General features: G+C 34.5%; 1 protein-coding gene across 2 annotated transcripts; it reads right to left on the reverse strand.

Moving 5' to 3' along the window:
* Positions 1 to 4,405: 4,405 nt before the first annotated feature.
* On the reverse strand, positions 4,406 to 16,468 carry LOC128987331 (transforming growth factor beta regulator 1-like). Of its 2 annotated transcripts, none has more exons than XM_054408121.1 (7): positions 15,974 to 16,468; positions 11,729 to 11,840; positions 10,135 to 10,236; positions 8,541 to 8,686; positions 6,897 to 7,042; positions 5,921 to 6,126; positions 4,406 to 5,068 (listed from the first exon to the last, which is right to left on the reverse strand). In XM_054408121.1, the coding sequence occupies exons 1-7, from the start codon at positions 16,100 to 16,102 to the stop codon at positions 4,875 to 4,877; spliced, it is 1,035 nt and encodes a 344-aa protein (XP_054264096.1). In that variant the 5' UTR covers positions 16,103 to 16,468; the 3' UTR covers positions 4,406 to 4,874. The 2 variants fall into 2 exon arrangements, with proteins under 2 accessions (XP_054264096.1, XP_054264094.1); XM_054408119.1 differs by having other exon boundaries at positions 10,135 to 10,239.
* Positions 16,469 to 17,030: the final 562 nt, after the last annotated feature.

Raw genomic sequence — 17,030 nt, forward strand, 5'->3', positions numbered from 1 at the left:
AATATGCTATTTTAGTCCATTAACTATTTTTATATTCAAGTTATTGAATCAGTGGTGTTGCTTAATAAAAACAGTTTTCTAATTATTTTATGAAGTATCTGTCTACAAATATAATACATACTTTGTATTACTTACGTCATTACTATGTACTGAAAACTACTGTAACTATATTTGGTTATAGTTTTTTTTTCTTGTGTGTGATTTATAATTTTGGATTGGTTTATTAATTTTTACTATAAACTGATTAAAAAAGCTTTAAAATCTGACAAGTCATAGAGATTTATTTCAAGATATTGTCTAGGTATTAAATATGTGTGTTTTCTTTATTGTTTAAAATTTGAAAATACTATAGCATTGATTTCAAAACAATTTAGAAATTTAATTTTGCTTTAATTTTTAGCAGTGGCCCATTTTAAATGATACTATCTGAATTCAAAAAGAAGAATCTTGGTTGTTTGGTTGACGCTGTAAGCTTACACTTTCCATCAACATTTATGATTTGTACATTCTTTACTGTGCTTGCTTTATGGATTTGTTTTTTTGTGTATGTTGATTTTAAATTGAAAATATATATTTAGGATATTTGAAATGCATGTTCCTTTTATTTAAAATAAGTGAACTGTGGTGATAGATTAAGATTTGTAGTTTAATAAGAGATTTTTAATTTATTTGTACATTACTGTGTCAAATAATGTAAATAATGTTTACAATAATTGATTGTTGCTTTTTTACTTTTTTTGTTACTACGCTTTTGTCACTCAATTTTGAAATACATGTTAAGTTAGGCCTACAGTAAATCTAATTCACTCATGGACCAAACTTAAAGAAATTTAAATTATGCATCTTGCTTCCAGTATACTATACAATATGACTTAACAAAACTGAAAACATAGATTTTCTACTTGTGAGTTGTTTTCATGCGACTACAAAGTATTTTTTGGCACATTTTTGATTGACTTGCAGACTGATAAAGCTAATAGGTAAATGGCATGTACATGTGTTTGTATTTATGAAAAAATAGTGTCTGTAAAATAAAGTCTGTTGAAACTTGTAATTATTGCTAAGCAAAGCTAACTGATTACTTAAGGTACGTTTTGCTTGGAGCGACAGGTGCGACGGTCGCGCAGCGACTGTCGCTAAGCGGCTGTCGCGGGACACTGATCTTAGGGGTTTTGCATAGTCCTGTTTTGCTTGGAGCTACTGTCGCTTGAGCCGCGAGCTGCAGTCGCTGGGTACTGCTCCAAGACCAGTCAGGAGCGACAGTCGCTTAGCGACAGTTACATTTCTGATTGTTTTTATAGTGTACACCATTCTGACAAGTTCGGTAACCTTTTATTTTCGCTATATGGCGTTGGCCAACGTCTGTGATTAAGTTAAATTTTAGTGGTGAAGAAGACGACAGTTTATTAGAAGAAGTGGCAAAATACCCCGCGCTTTATGATTTGAAACATATCTCCTACAAAGACCAAAGAATTAAGGACAACGTCAGGTTAGTTTAAACCTGACGTTGTCCTTTTTTCTTTGGTCTTATTATTTTACAAGTTATTTTAATATATTAGTAAGTTAGGTTATTTAGATTGTCGACTTAAAAGACTTCTAATTAAATTTTCGTTTAGGTGATTCAAAAAAATATTGCTCTGTATAAATGGCTATTGATCAAATTGGCTTAAAAGTCAGGCGTGTTATATTTAAATATATAAAATGCCAATTATTAAAGTAATGTGGTTATTCAAATATTAATGGAGTATATAATGTAATTGGTATTTTTTTTCATTTACAATACAATCAATAAAATATAATTTTCACTCTGTGAGGAGGTTGTTTATAACACTGATTTCCAATTCAAGTTATGCTTGTGTACTGCAATTTACGGAGAAATTGAGTAATTTTATTACATTTTGGCTTGTGACATGGCAGTTTTGGAATGTTTCTTATAACAAATAACTAGGCCTATAAGGAATACTTTATTTGTTAAGTTTTACCTGTTTTACTAAGTGAATTTATCGATTTTATTTAGTGACTTTATACTTAGTGAGCACTTTTGAGGTTAGGTGCACTGACGGTACCACGTCTCGTGACGCCATAGAAGTTGTCGCTCCAAGCAAAACAGTCTACCATCCCGCGACTGCCGCTCGGCGACAGTCGCTGCGCGACCGTCGCACCTGTCGCTTCAGGCAAAACGTACCTTTAGGCGGCTAACCCTTAGTTTTTGGTAAGAGACTATTTTTGGTGGTCTTAATTAGTCAGCTGTACTGACTGCTGTCTTTTTTATTTAAATTAAAAAAATGTTACAGTTACATAATTACAGTTTTTGTGTACCTCCATGTAAGTGGCATTTTTTAATGTTTGGTTTTGAAAGGTAATGGTCCAAACCCTGGTCTTGTTACTATAATGCCGACCTGTTCTTGCTCGCATTACTAATTGATTTTATCGGATGAATTTGAAATGGGCCTAAAAGTTGAAACTAGCCAATATAAACAATCTAAAGGCCAGCAGCAGGCAAAAAATGTTTTGCTTCCATTGCAGTGAAAACAACTGTTTTTAATACAATAGTTATTTGTGTAACTAGTGAGCAAAGTGGCACTTTGCTGCACACGAGAGCAATGATCTCGATTACACATTATATTTTTCCTACAGTCACTATAAAGCATATAAATAATTAGTCTATCAAACACTATACAACACGTTTTTAGGTTCAGCTGGCAACACAAATAGGTGCCCTAGAGAGAGTAGTCACCGGTCCGTATCACTCCGCTATTTTTTCCTCGGCAAGCAATGTGCTCCGCGACTTGAGAAAATAGTTCCGTATGTTTTTGTAATTTGAAGTGGTTTCCGCGCCTAAAAAAATGCTTTTAAGGTATTTTCTTGTTTATTAAGAACGTAGTAATGTTTTAAAAACGTTTAAAAGAAAAGTCCAGAAAGTTCAGAAATACCGAAACTATAAACACAAAATGACAGGTTAAATCGTTGTTATAATTGTCAATCAGCTGCTCATAGTATTATTATCTTGTGTTGCCAACCTATTTCCAAGCGTACACGGATTACGTGCATAAAAGAACCACGCTGTTTTGTGTCGTTTCGTTGGAATCCTGATGTGCGCCGAAGTATAAACTGTACGACAGAGTATAAATATGCAGCAATTAGCAGCTTTCTGTACTATAAACAGTACAAGGAAGCCAACTTTTTCGGGTGACTGTAGGAAAAAATGTTTTTGTTACATTGCAGTGAAACCAACTGTTTTAATACATGCACAGGGGACTGAAACAGCGTTTAGGAAAACAGAATGAGCTGGAGTCAGATAAAAGTTCCTGTGTATTATGTTTTTAAAATACATTAAAATCTGTTTTACTGTTTGTATGATATTTAAATTTAGAATGAACATGCACAATATATAGCTCAATGTAGTAGTGTAGCTTGACTGAGAAACTATTCATTTAGGGTTGATCATTTAGATGCGCCAATCTCCCTGTAACATATTGCAGTTCTAATGTTGCTATTCTTTACAACTGGCCACAGAGAATTAAGGCTCAGAGTTAACTTAATTATAAGACAGTGCAATTTCATCTCTAGAATCTTGCACCGGAAATATACTGCCTTGTGAAGGGCAACTAAGAGCCTGAGCTACTGAGCACTGGGCGGAAATTCCTATCGCACAGGGTCTTCCTCCAATGAGAGCATTATAGTACATCATGGCGAAGGATGTGGTGTTGGTCTTTGCCCTAGACACCAGCGACTAGTGCTAGACACCACTTGAATGTACCATTGAACATGTCCTCTGTACCTTACTTCTCTGAGAACTGGTTAATAATAGAGACCATTTAACGTTGTAAACACTTTGTTATATACACATTTTTACTGCAGCAATATTACAACCACAATCTCAGATCATTTTTGTTTCCAAGACTAGTCAAATGCCACATGTTGTTGGTCACAAGATACCCCTAGAAGTTCTAAGAATCTTGATCCTTTGTTCTTTATTCTTTAGTATGTCGATGCTCAATAAATCCTTCCTGCTGTTTTGGTCGCAAAGCATTTATTCTATTTGTTGTGCAATATCTTTATTCTTAATTCAGAATGAAATTCAGGGTTTCACCTTCAAAATGTATAAACAAACTATAGAGTCTCGTTACCTTTGTTCAGTTTTTTGTGCCAATGACGAATTTTATTAATAGTTAAATGTGCTTTAGATATAAAAGTAACAATTTTACTGGCACAATCCCATTAGAGCACCTTATACTTCTGATTAAAATTTTTTACAACTGGAGATAATTTATTGTTAACTGTAATTTGTGCCTCTTGCAACTATTTTTGCAATATACAGTATCAAATAAATGTACATAATATTATTTTTTCACCTTTATGATCCTAGTGTACTGCATGGGAAAACAGAAAACAAACTGTAATCTCGAGTGCAAATGGACTAATTTTTACTGTCCTACAATTTGATTACATTGATTTTCCAACACAACCTAAAATAAGTGATTGCATGATGTTGGTTGAATGTGCCATTTGATACACTTATATTACAAGTGTTTTTGTAAAGGGACAGAGTTTAGCTAACTTACCTGAGTAAATAGTCTAGAACTTAGATAAGGTACACAAATAAAAATCAACAAAAACATAACACTGATATATTGTCATAATATAGGACCAGAGTGTATTTATTTTAATGAATTTAAATAATTGTGAGTAATTATTTATCACTCATTAGGACGTAATATAAGTGTTACGTTACGTGATATTTTATTTGTAAATCTATCAGCCCCTGGAATCTTATTTTTCTCAGGTAAGCATCTTCATCCCTTTAGGAAAACTCTTTACCAGCCACTTAGGCTTTTCCTTTCAAATTCATAATACAATTGAAATTCCCAAAGCTAATTGAGCAGTAGATTCTGGAAAGTGGTCACGTTATTTTCCCCGTAACTGTCCTCAGGCTCTTGCTTGATGAGGTGTGTTCGAGTGAAGTTGATTGTTCTCAGAAGAGCCTCGTAGCTGAGTGCGGCGTCTTGCTCTGGAATCACCAAACCTTCCGACGCTCGGCTCAGGTCAAACTTGGTCCAGACGTAGCCTTATGGGCACAAAACATTAATTACCTTTTACATTGTGATTCCTAGATTTTTTTGTGACTAATTTAGCATCTTTGTGGTGACTACTGTGAAATACTCTGAGTGGTTACTCTCAGGGCTGATGTTACTAGAACCTGGACTAGGTGCACTCTATGCAAGGTGGCGCAAAATATTTTGAACAAATTGTTTTGTCAGAAAACTTGTATACAAAACATGTTCACATATTTTTGCACACCCTTGACAAATCCCATTCACCTGCCCTGTATAATATACTTTATCTAATGCTATGCATTCCATCTTTGGAAAATAAAAGTGTGCTACACCATGTTCTAATGCAGTTGTTTTGAGTCGTAGGATAATCTGGAACTTTGGATGAAATGTCAAGTTCTAACTGTTCTAAGATTTTTTCTGTCCCACTATGTTTGTAAAGTTGAAATGTTATAATATTTACAAATTCTGTTTAGGTAGGTTACTTAGGTTAGGCTCCTTAGTTTCACGGTTAGGGTAGCCTGAAAAATTTCATACTAAAACAATTCCTTAGTAGTATAATCTGTAATATTGCGAGTAAGCTGGTAGAGCTTGTGGCTTCAGAGTCCAAGGTCTCGGGGGTTCAAAAAAAAATATGACCAATCACCAATAGCTACATTCGTATGTTCGCCATTTCAAAGTACATATTAAAAACACAGTATAACTATTGCGTGTTGAAACCCACTTGTTTTCCCAAGCTGGAATGCTTAGCGTTTGACAGTATTATTAACCTATGCCACATGGATTTGTCTGTGATGCAGTGTCGCATATGCACCATTAAGTATGCACTGTGTGTGTGAGGAAAATACCCTACTCTATCCACTCACCATGGCATTTGCGCACGCCCGGAGAGCTCTGAATGAGGTGGTGGATGGTCGGATGTGAGAGCCCGAAGAAGTCTGCACCCCTACCTCTAGTGTTGACTACCTCAGTCCCGACCACTCTGTTGATCTCTTGTAACAGCTGAGCGTGACACTCGTCCAGTGAGTAACCACCGATAACCTTCAGGTCTGAGTCAGCCACTATCTCAAACCTGAAAACATTTTATTATATACATTCAAGAAAAATCCACACATTGAACTCGAAAAATATTTTCCAGTAGCATCATTGGAAATTTCCTGATTAACACAATCACCACCAGTTTACTCAAGACTACCAATACAGAGCAGTGTGACGGGTGATGGGCATCGTGTTAAGGAAATTAGGTAATAGGCACCGTATTATTTTCTACACAGAAACGTATAATGACACAGTCTTAAATTAATTATGTAGTCTCGCTTGTCCTGTACTTCTACAAGTACTTAACTCTTGGTTAATGAGGCAGAATATTAACAATTCTCTTCCTACCCATTAAAATCAAAGTTAAGAAATTCCTGGGCCCAGATGTCAATTGTCATTGGGCTATCAATTAAACATGTCTATATCAATAAAATTGGCTGTCTAACAAAATTTAAACACTAGGCAGGTAGTATTGAGATTATGAGTATGAAATAGGTCTACTGTGCTATAAAAAAATGCAACAATCCTTTCAAAAAGATTAGATGGTCGCCCCAATGGTTGGTTCTGCATTACATCACTGTTTTTAATATTTACTTTAACTATCTTCAAACACAGTCGAGGAAGTAAATATATGCAATTAATATCCCTGACTTTATTCAAGCTTGCAGAACTTTGTTACAAGCTTATTCCAAAAATTGATTCTTCAAGGTTCCAAATAAGGAGAAACACAATCTACGCTCGTCTTTTACTGAGCTCTTAGCACTCCAGAGTGAAGAACAAGGATAATTATTATTGTAATCCTACCTGGGGCTAGTACCACCGTCCAGTATGGTACATGTGTACACACACTGTTTCTCTGGGTCTTTGAGACTGCCGTAGGTGCGGGTGGAGCAATAACCAACCGGAAATATCAAGTCATCTGTGTGATACTCCGGTCTGTCTGTCAACACCTATCATGACAAATCATAAGCAGAGTTGAACATGGATTGCAATTTGAGCAGACACAGTGGAACTGTACATATTAAGCATAACTATTTAGTTTCTTTATTTGAAACCTAGACTTCAGATTGTACATGTGTCTTTTGACTTTTTAACTAAATAAGTGTTGCCAAGACAGGGTTGCCACCACAGTGGGATGATATAATTCATGCAGAATTCATGGTTTTCATTGGTAGTTTACAAAAAAATCATGGTCGATGCACTTATACAATTTCAACACAATTGAGTTTTGCTGATTTCGATTTCATAAACTGACGTTAAAGAGGCAGTTTCTTTGTGTGTTACTTTTGACTAACCTTTCATACTTAATATACAACTGTTTTAGAGTGATTTATAAACATTCAAAACAAAGTTCAAAACAAAACTGGTCCAGCTCATATTCTATATGAGATATTGGAGAAGAATTGAAAAATATATTAAGTCTAGGTCTTATTCAGTCTTTCCACTGTAATAAAACAAAAATCCCAACTCACCCAGCCAAAAAAGTCCTGTTTCATCCAGTTTTATCCCCCTACATAATTGCCATAAAATGTGCATTCTGGTTTATCTTATTCCACGACGTACTAAGATATGATGGTTTTATCCAAAAAGCTAAAAAAATCAGCCGTCAGTGTCGGAAATTTGGTTTTATTGAGCACCCCGTTTCAATTCCGTGCATGGTCTAAAACTTCTGTTTTTGTAATTTAAGTCCCCATACCCCTTTTTCATACGCAGGGGTTCGCCTACTAATGATTTTTCGAACCATATACAGTCCTCGGGAAGTCTCAGCTGACATCAGCATCTTTGAATGACTTGGAATGAAATAAGTAATTGTTTCTGACCGTGGAACATGTTAAATAATCATCTCCACACAGTATTTTCATGGTGTTCGTTTCTATGAACTGTTTTTAAATATAAAATATTTTTTATTTGGAAAATTTAATGGTACTGGGTACTGGTCGAATAATTGTTCCTGATTTTGAAAATTCATGGTCCAATTGAGAAATCCATGCATAATCCATGCCTTTTTTCATGGTCTCAAGAATTCATGCATAATTCAAGCTTTTCAAGGTTTTCATGGCTGGTGGCAACCCTGCAAGATTATCAAAAGTAACCAACAACAGCTGTTAACTTAATTGTTTTCGGACACAATTTTTTTCTACACCGTGGCACTCCGTTCGCTAAAAGATTTGTATTTAAAGGAACGTGAAGTGGTTGACGAGGAATTTTTAAAAGAGATTCAGCTGTTAGGAATGAGTCCATGGGATACACACAAAAATGTTCCATGGTAGCCACAATTAGAATCACTATTAGACCTAAATACACTGATAGACAGCCCGATCAACTAAGCAACGCTTAAGACATTAACAAAAAAAAACTACATACGGTACAAAATTAAATTCTTTGATTACAATTTCTAAACATAAAGAACTAGTAGGATAAATTTATGACAATATTACTACTACCAACCTCTCCTAAACTGTGAACAGTCAAGTCTCCTAACTTGATAGGGAACTTGGGCCGCCCGGTGATATCTAATGGAATTGTGTGTAGAACTTTTTTTCTTTTCGTAGCTGGTGACTTTTTAGCTGCTTTGCTTGCACTCTTCATGCTGTCTGATTATCAAAGAAACAATCAATGACCACCTGATTAGTACAGCCAATCCTATACTCTTATATGGGCAATGTTTGCTTGTATGCGCTTGCACAAAGATCTCGAAAACGGCTTTGACAATTTCCTTCAAATAATGTTGTAAATAAGATTGATTTCTGACCTAAAAACGTGTTTCATGGAGAATAATAAACAATAATAGAAATAAATATAACAGCTGATTATAAACAAACCTTAAAACAAAGAGGTTTTTAATTTTAATTTATGGCTGGAGAACAGTGAGATACTATCCTTACAACCAAGCGTGTAATAGTAAAAAGGTGACGCCGAGCAACGCTCAGTCCTCCTGATACTCTGATTAAACTGTCTTATCACTAGGAATGACTTAAGACCTTTTAAGTTTTCACATAAGTGGAATTATAGCTATGGATAAAGTTGGCTTTACCTGTTCTAAAGTACCGTTTTATGATGATGTTTAGTGTAAAACAAAAAACAGATTTGAAATAGTGTTAGATATTGAAAAAAGGCTGAAGACAAATATTTATGATAAATCTTTTCTAAATAATGTATGAGCTTAGCTTTAATGTTGAAGGAGGTTTAATAAAGTTATAATGTTTAGGTTCTTAACATATACCCGCTTCTCTCAAGTGATTCTTACGTTTGGATTTAACCAAAAACTTAAGATCTCATATGATTTAAAACACCAAAATAAGGAGCTACACTAGCATTAATCTAGTGTTTGCGGTGGCCACAGAACTCCTGGGGGAAAAATTCATGCATTTTCCCTGTAGCAAAACCTATTTCTGCTGGTCACCAAATGTAGGTTTTTACCTGGGTCTGTGGGGCCAGAGGGGTCAGTTAGGTTATAAAACGATTTAAGGGCCAAGCTCGGATCGAGTGTGGAAAGTATTTGTGGAGTGTGAGATAGAATATTGAAGATTTTGTCGCGATCATGGGTAAGGTTCATGGTTTTGTTTGATCATGGGAGATGATGATTATGATGCTGTGACCAAGGAACATTTTCGAGATTTTGTTGTCAATATGCCACGACAATGGAACGTATTCAAGATTTTGCCATAACCTAGGAAAATGTTCATGATTTTGTCGTGATCATGGATGACAGCTCAATTTTACCGTTACGGTAGAAGATGTTCACAATTTTGCTGTGACCGGAGACAATGATAACAATGTTTTAACAGTCAGGGTTTTCGTGCACTAACGGAGTTTCATGAATGTTTACACAAGCAAATATGTTACTACAAAATGCACCCTTCTAAGTTTTTCTTAAGTCTTACAACATAAATGGCACTAAAATCAGGTCTTCATGGTGAAATTTTAAAATTCACCCACAACAAATTTACACAATTTGTACGATAGCTTCCAGTTTTTCCCAGAATTCCAAGTCTAACAAGTCTAAATTTTGAATTTTTATAGAAATGATAGTAGGCAATACCTGTAGATTCCGAAGAACGTTTCTTGTTAAGTGGTTTCTTAGTGCCAGAGCCAATGGAATGGTCAACATTTGGACTGCTTCGACTAAAGTTGTTTTGCTCACCTTCTAAAACATTTTTTGATTAATCAACTGACCCAGCACCCAAACTAACTTAAATAAGAAGAAATATAACTAACATTAGTTCAAATTCACATTGTAATATTTACAGTCAAGTCAAAACATTCTTTATTCGTTATAGTGTCACATTACATGAACTTGATTAGTCATTAACTAAATTCAAAATTGCTAACAGCTAAATAAATAGGATACATAAAAAGAGTACTAAGTACTTTATTTTTACTTTTAACAAAACCATGATTGAATGAATTACAGTATTTGGAATTCAAATTAAGTTAACTGTTTTTTACTAATACTGAAGAAGTCTGTTACTGAGTAGCAGGGAGTTCTTATAAAACTATGTAAGATGTCTTATTAGTGTAAAATTCGAGATTATGCCGAGGTAGGTTAGTTTGTAATCTGGTGTTATATTAATTGTCTGTTGAGGTGGATGATAGTTGGATCTGTTTTGCATAAATTATTGTTTCATAAATGTAAAGACTATAAACTGTTAGTCTCATCTCACTTGCTCTCACAGGTGAGATTTAATGAACCAAAGTGTTCCAATGAAAGAAGTATTAAAAAATGCATACTTTTATACTTTATACTTTCTTATTAAATATAAGTAGACCCTCACCAAAGCTACCATGCTTTACAAATGCTGTCAGGCAAACTATTTAGCTTGAATCAAATTTTTTGCATCTGCTGTTGTGTAATGTATTGTTAAAATAAAAAAAATAATTAATTACAAGAGATAAATTACAATGAAGAAATGTGTGAAATTCTACACTCACATTTACAAAAGTAAATCAAATGGAACAAGCTCAAAGGTTAGGGTAATGATGGTGTAATGTTAGTCTAAGGGCCCTATGTCTAGTACATTCTTTCTTATAGAAATTGTGAACTATGGGTGGTGTCTCACTTATCATGTATATTTGTCGTGAGTAATGTGGTAAAAAGTATTGTTTATGCAACTCACCTGGAAAGGTGTAATTGGTATCCACAAGAAATTTAACTATGATGCTCACACTGTTTACAGCTACTTAGACTCTGCCTTGTAGAGGGTAATATCATAGACAAAAATATAATATAGACCGTCAGCTGTGCTGCAGTTAGCAGAAGTTTTGGTGTCCACCGCTAGGTTTGCCGTGTAGTTACGGCGCACACCGCTGCAGCGTCTGCTAGTCGCATACGGCTCCTGCGCTCCCCGCCTGCAGCGGTGTGCGCCGTAACTACACGGCAAACCCTAGGGTGGGCACCGGAACCTTCCTTTGATAGTCTCTATTTATTCTATTTGTCTATGGTAATATATAGGCTACCATTAACTTTTGGTAAAAAGTGAATGAACTTTTTCCAAACATCTTTGGAAAATTCCAATTTGAATCTTAAACAATAACAATAGGTAGACCATCCGTATCACCGTAACTTTAAACAAAAATCAACATAAAACAAATATACACCTCCCAAACACTGTACTTGTTGATAGAAGAAAATCTACCTGTGATGCCATTGAACATCTGCAATTTCTTGAGAAGATAGTTTCTTTCTTCTTTAACAAGGAGTATTTTTTCTTCCATCAATGTGACTTGATCACACAATGCTGCATTTTCCTGGCAAATAAACAAGAATTATAAAATACTATCTATCTATATATTAATACGCAAGCAGTTTTCTTTTCACAGTCATAACTCAATAAAGGCTTGATGGATTTTAAAGTTCGAGGTGTCAAATTAAAGGTATTTTCACCTCTATATATTAATACGCAAGCAGTTTTCTTTTCACAGTCATAACTCAATAACGGCTTGATGGATTTTAAAGTTCGAGGTGTCAAATTAAAGGTATTTTCACCTAGATGTGCAAATACGTCTCAGAATACTAAGAAAGGGCATCACTTAAGTACAGCCATAGACTAACCAACACAAGTAGACTTCTCATCCCATTGTAAATTTTGAAGCTCGTTTTTCATGTCTAGTTCATGTACGCCACACTGGGCGCTAGTGTCGATGAAGTTTTGTTTCTATTATTTTAGGGTTAATTTCTTGATTTGTGCTTTACTGTTTGGTTAAATAACTAGGGGACAATGTATTGTTTATGATTAGATCGTATTATTTGGTTAAACGAGGTTTTAAATTACTGTATTAACGGGAAACAAATTGTAAACAAAACACGACCTCTACATAAACCGTACAGAACTAACAATAAAATTGTCTTCAGCTGTTCCATTAATGTTTTATCTATGGTACAGCTAAGGGCTAAAGTTTGGAAGGCGGCGCCATCTGTTGACATTTGATCAAACTTAAATTTCCCTTTGTTTACAAATAACATATGGACGTAGTTTGAAATAGTTTTTAAGGTTAACCACAGACTGCAGGACTGCAAAGCTGGAATTTATATTTTGTTTCAATCTGTTAACTAAGTCTGGTTCATAATGAAGAGCATCCTATCAATACTAGACAACAGAGTGTTTAAGAAAAAATATTTAATTCTTTTTAGTTTTTAAGTTTGACCATAGGCTGCAGGACTTATTTATTCCAGAGCAAAGCCGGAATTTTATATTTTTATCAAAACATCTGTTAACTAAATCTGTTTCTTAAATAAAGAGTTTCTTAGCAAGACTTGACAACAAATAGTTTGTAAACAGTTGAATGTATTTACTTTACATCGTATTTTACTGAATTATTGTGTTGTTTTGGTTACAGTTTGGTGTGTTGAAATGAATGTTTGAAAGTGATTATTTCCAGTACAGTTACATCACCATATCATGTAATTTACAATGTGTATAACAATTCCGTTGTAGTGTTTTCTGTTGTTTGGTTTACTTTCGTAATTTATCTAAATTTAAAATAATATGCCACCAGTAAGACGAAGACTGTGAGTGGCTGGAGGAAACGCGAACGTAGCCGCTTGCATCAATCTCCTAATGTATCATTTGAAGATTACAGAGTTGCAACCATCGTGTGGGATACATCTAACCTTGGACAAATGAACGTTAAATGTTTAGGCTACATTGTGGTGGCTTACATTTTAAGCAAAAAAAAAAAAAGAGTCTGGCCGATACAGTTTAATTGTTACTCTTTGTTGCCATAAATGAGAGAACCATTTACATCATCAGAGGAATTCACCATACTTTCAGGAACTTATTGGAAACTCCGAATCTGAAATCAGGGCTGTGAGGCTTGGATCTAGAAATTATTAGAATAAAAGTTGTCAATTCAATTCCGCCTTTGCCATGGTCAGCTCTGAAGCTCATTTAGATGAGAGGATCATACAAGGGATCTACAATTTCAAGATCCACAACACTTGAAAGGAAAGATTCAATGAAAAAATATGTGGGAAATAGGGTCACATTGCCAACCCATTTGCCCAATCTTTTAAAACTGAGGCAGAAATGTGTAGGGACGAGAGCACCGAGGAGTTAAGGGAAATTCTTATGTACATAATAAGAGACAAAATAATTGGCTTTCCTCGCTACAATGATGCGACCTGTATAAATGTTGCCGCTATTTTTAAAGCTGAAAACAGAGGACCGCCAGACCAAATAAATCTTTTTCTTTTTTTTCAAAAACTAATAATGATAAACGCGAAGCCGTTCTAGATACGTCATTAGATCCACTTGCTTGCCCTCTAATGTTCCCAACTGGAGACTTTGGTGGGGCCCCTAATTTAAACACGCCTAAAACAGAACCTGTCGTAGAAATAATTTAACAGTACTATATTACGTGTCGTACTGGTTTACGTCAAGAGAGGGATTTGGCTTGCAACATTAGGCCGGAAAAGCTCACTTTACAGTGTGTGGTTGACATCTACGTTCTCATAGTGGGGACCCACCTACAATACATAAGAGATGACCAAAGCAGTATGAGAGCAGATCTATATTTAAATATTGTAGGTTAGTTTTATAATTTGTTACAACATAATATTTTTCGTATTTCTATAATCAGTCATAGACTTTAGAATTACTCTTTCATTGAGGTCTTGCTGTTTATGTTTTTGTTGTTTATTTTTGTATTACAAGTTGCAGTTTTGCTCGATTTCGAGCAACAGGTTATCTAGTATCTATAAAAGAGGAACTATGTGTGTGTGTGTGTGTGTGTATATATATATATATATATACACACACATTATTTATGTATTGTCTATGTGTATGTGTATATACATTATGGACTCCGAAACCGCTCGACAGATTGTAATGAAACTTTCAGGCATTATTAAGCATCTTTCAAGGATGGTTCAAGTGAAGTTTGGTGCAGATCTATCAAAAGGGCTCTGCCCCAGAGGGTTTTATGTGGGCCAATGTCAGACTTTTTGATCTACAATGTTTACAAATAAATATAATTTAAAAGCAGATGTTTACTTTCACCAAACTTTTTTGTAGGTTTGAATAATTACAAAATTCTATATTAGCATTAGTCATGATTTGAAATAGTGCCACAGTGTTTCTACAGAGTGCAGCACAGAAAACTATTTTACTTTTGAATAAGTCCAAATGTATTAAACCCCAATCGCAGCACACCTGTGCACTTAACAACGTTTAAATTCTCCAATGTTAAATACTAAAACATAAAAACCTTTATCAAAGTATTATTCAAAATCATTAAGACCAAAACTAGAGACACTTGGAGGGTTAAGTAAAGATTAGGCTATGTATTGGCATTCCTTGTGCAACCAAACCTGCACCTACTATGAAAATAAGTTGGTTTAACCCTCCGAGTATCCCTTGTTTTGGCCTTAATGTCTGCCTATTTTTTGCTCATTTGCAAGGTTTTATTAAAACGGATCTGAGAAGCTTGAAAACAATGTTAATTATACTGTTCTATATACCATTTTGTTTGGAAAATCATGGGCTTCAATATTATACATAAAACATAAGGAACATTTGTTTCAAAAAAATTTTGTAGGTAAAAAAAAAAATATTTTGGAAAAAAAAATAAGTTCGCGCTCAATGAAATTGTATAAATTATAGGCCTACAAAATATTTGAAAATAGCCACTTTGTCCTAAATTTTATAAGAATTACATATATATAATAATATAAGAAGTAGATTTGCAAATAAATAAGTTATGGGCAAAAAACAGATTTCAGTACATAGCCTTTAGCTAAGAATGCATAGCCTAACCGTAGCTAGGAATCAGGCTGATAATTTACATCAATATCACTACCTACTTCTTCAGGATCATCAACCAGCCCTTCAAAATCACTTAAAGCTTCTTATAATGCACCACGTATATCACTACTTTTGCTTTTTAACACTAAAACAATGATAAACGTAATAAAACACATCAGTCATCGGTGCGAGGTTAACCAAGCTGTTTACAAATACGCACATCAGCTTTCTGCTACAATAATTTCGGAACTACAATGAAAAGCGCTTAGAGACAGACCTCCGGAGAAAGCTCTGAATCTGACAAATAAAACGATACCTAACTCGATCCAGTTCAATCCGATTTTGTCAGTCATAGAGCCTTCGCCGTAAACAGTGTTTGTGAGTCGATGCATCGACACAAAACACTACCTACACAAAGTGTGTTATGTGTCGAAGCATCGACAAAAACACTCGGAGGGTTAAGTATGGTCAAATACTAGGTTAGCGATCCAAACCCATAAACTTAATGTGTTGTAGATGTGCCAATCGGAATCAAACCCATCCCTCCCCAGACGGAGGTCCGAGACACTAACCACTAGGCTAGCAATAAGTTAACTTATTATTGCCCTAAACCTAGAAAAAATTGCATGGGATACTTACAAAAACAACATCTTTAATGGCTCTTTTCATAAATTTATATTTCCTTTTGTATTTTTCTTGTTCTGAGATGGGATCTTCTTGTTTGATAAACTTGTGAGAGTAACTTGAAGAATTACCATAGGAAAACATTTTCACTCTGTCTCAATCACTGGTGTGAGAAAGTCTTTAAGAAATATACCCTATTATTACCTCTATCCTCTAAGATAGAGGCTCTAAGATCATAACTTTTTCTTTGGTTCCGATTCCAAGTAACGAATAAGGAATTAAACTAGAACTGAACTTTTAATGTAATATTCTAACCAGAACCTATTCATAACCTAGTTTTACTGAAGAAATATTGGTCAATCAATTGATCAATAAGTAATTGAAACACTCAGACCCCGTCCCGTAGTCAAAGTCGATAGTCTAAGCTCAAGTAAGTTGGTAGTTGGTATATTATTATGTAAATGTAAATTTAAAATTTATGTTGTTGTTAGTTGTTCAGTTGCTGTAGGCCTATTCCTATTGTTAGTTAAGGTTATGCGCTGCTAAGCTATGTTTATGTTTAATGTTTATCTTATCTATTATCTTCTCCTTATTTTGTAGTTTGCTTTGAAAAGCTGGCTTGGCTAAGTAACATGTAGCTACACTATGTCACCTCAAAGGCGGCCGTGCTCAAAACATGATTGTTCTATAAAAAGTGATTAAATATATAATTTCCCGAACTGGCTTTTGTTTTACTTTATTTGTGTTTTAAGGCCTTTGTGTTTTTTCATACGGGATATCTATAAAATATTTTGAAAATTATTATAAAATTGCAGCCACATAGTCCTCTGAATTTTAGATGATTTTAGTCAATCTCAGGAGTGCCCTGAGGATCCCTCGGTGGATTTTATTTGTTGGCCCTCTATATTGATAACATATAGTAGCATAGTCTATTATAGTAGTATATGTAGTAAGTATATGTATTTGTTTTGATGGTTGTTATTGTTTTTATAATAATAAAAACAATAACAATCAAATCAAAACAAATACATACTAATTTGACAGTTACAATCAGGTGATCTTTTGTTTGCAA

This window comes from Macrosteles quadrilineatus, unplaced genomic scaffold, assembly GCF_028750875.1.
Source record: "Macrosteles quadrilineatus isolate MER2022 unplaced genomic scaffold, UCM_ALF_1.0 Scaffold_2__2_contigs__length_208266976, whole genome shotgun sequence".
NCBI lineage: Eukaryota > Metazoa > Arthropoda > Insecta > Hemiptera > Cicadellidae > Macrosteles > Macrosteles quadrilineatus.

Bases quoted from the DNA above. Each gene is read 5' to 3' on its own strand.
- LOC128987331 (XM_054408119.1), bottom strand. From the start codon at position 16,102: ATGTTTTCCTATGGTAATTCTTCAAGTTACTCTCACAAGTTTATCAAA. The intron at 10,240-11,728 runs GTAGATTTTCTT...AAAATGTTTTAG, and splicing joins GATGTTCAATGGCATCACAG to AAGGTGAGCAAAACAACTTT. The intron at 7,043-8,540 runs GTTGGTAGTAGT...TTGTCATGATAG, and splicing joins CTGTTCACAGTTTAGGAGAG to GTGTTGACAGACAGACCGGA.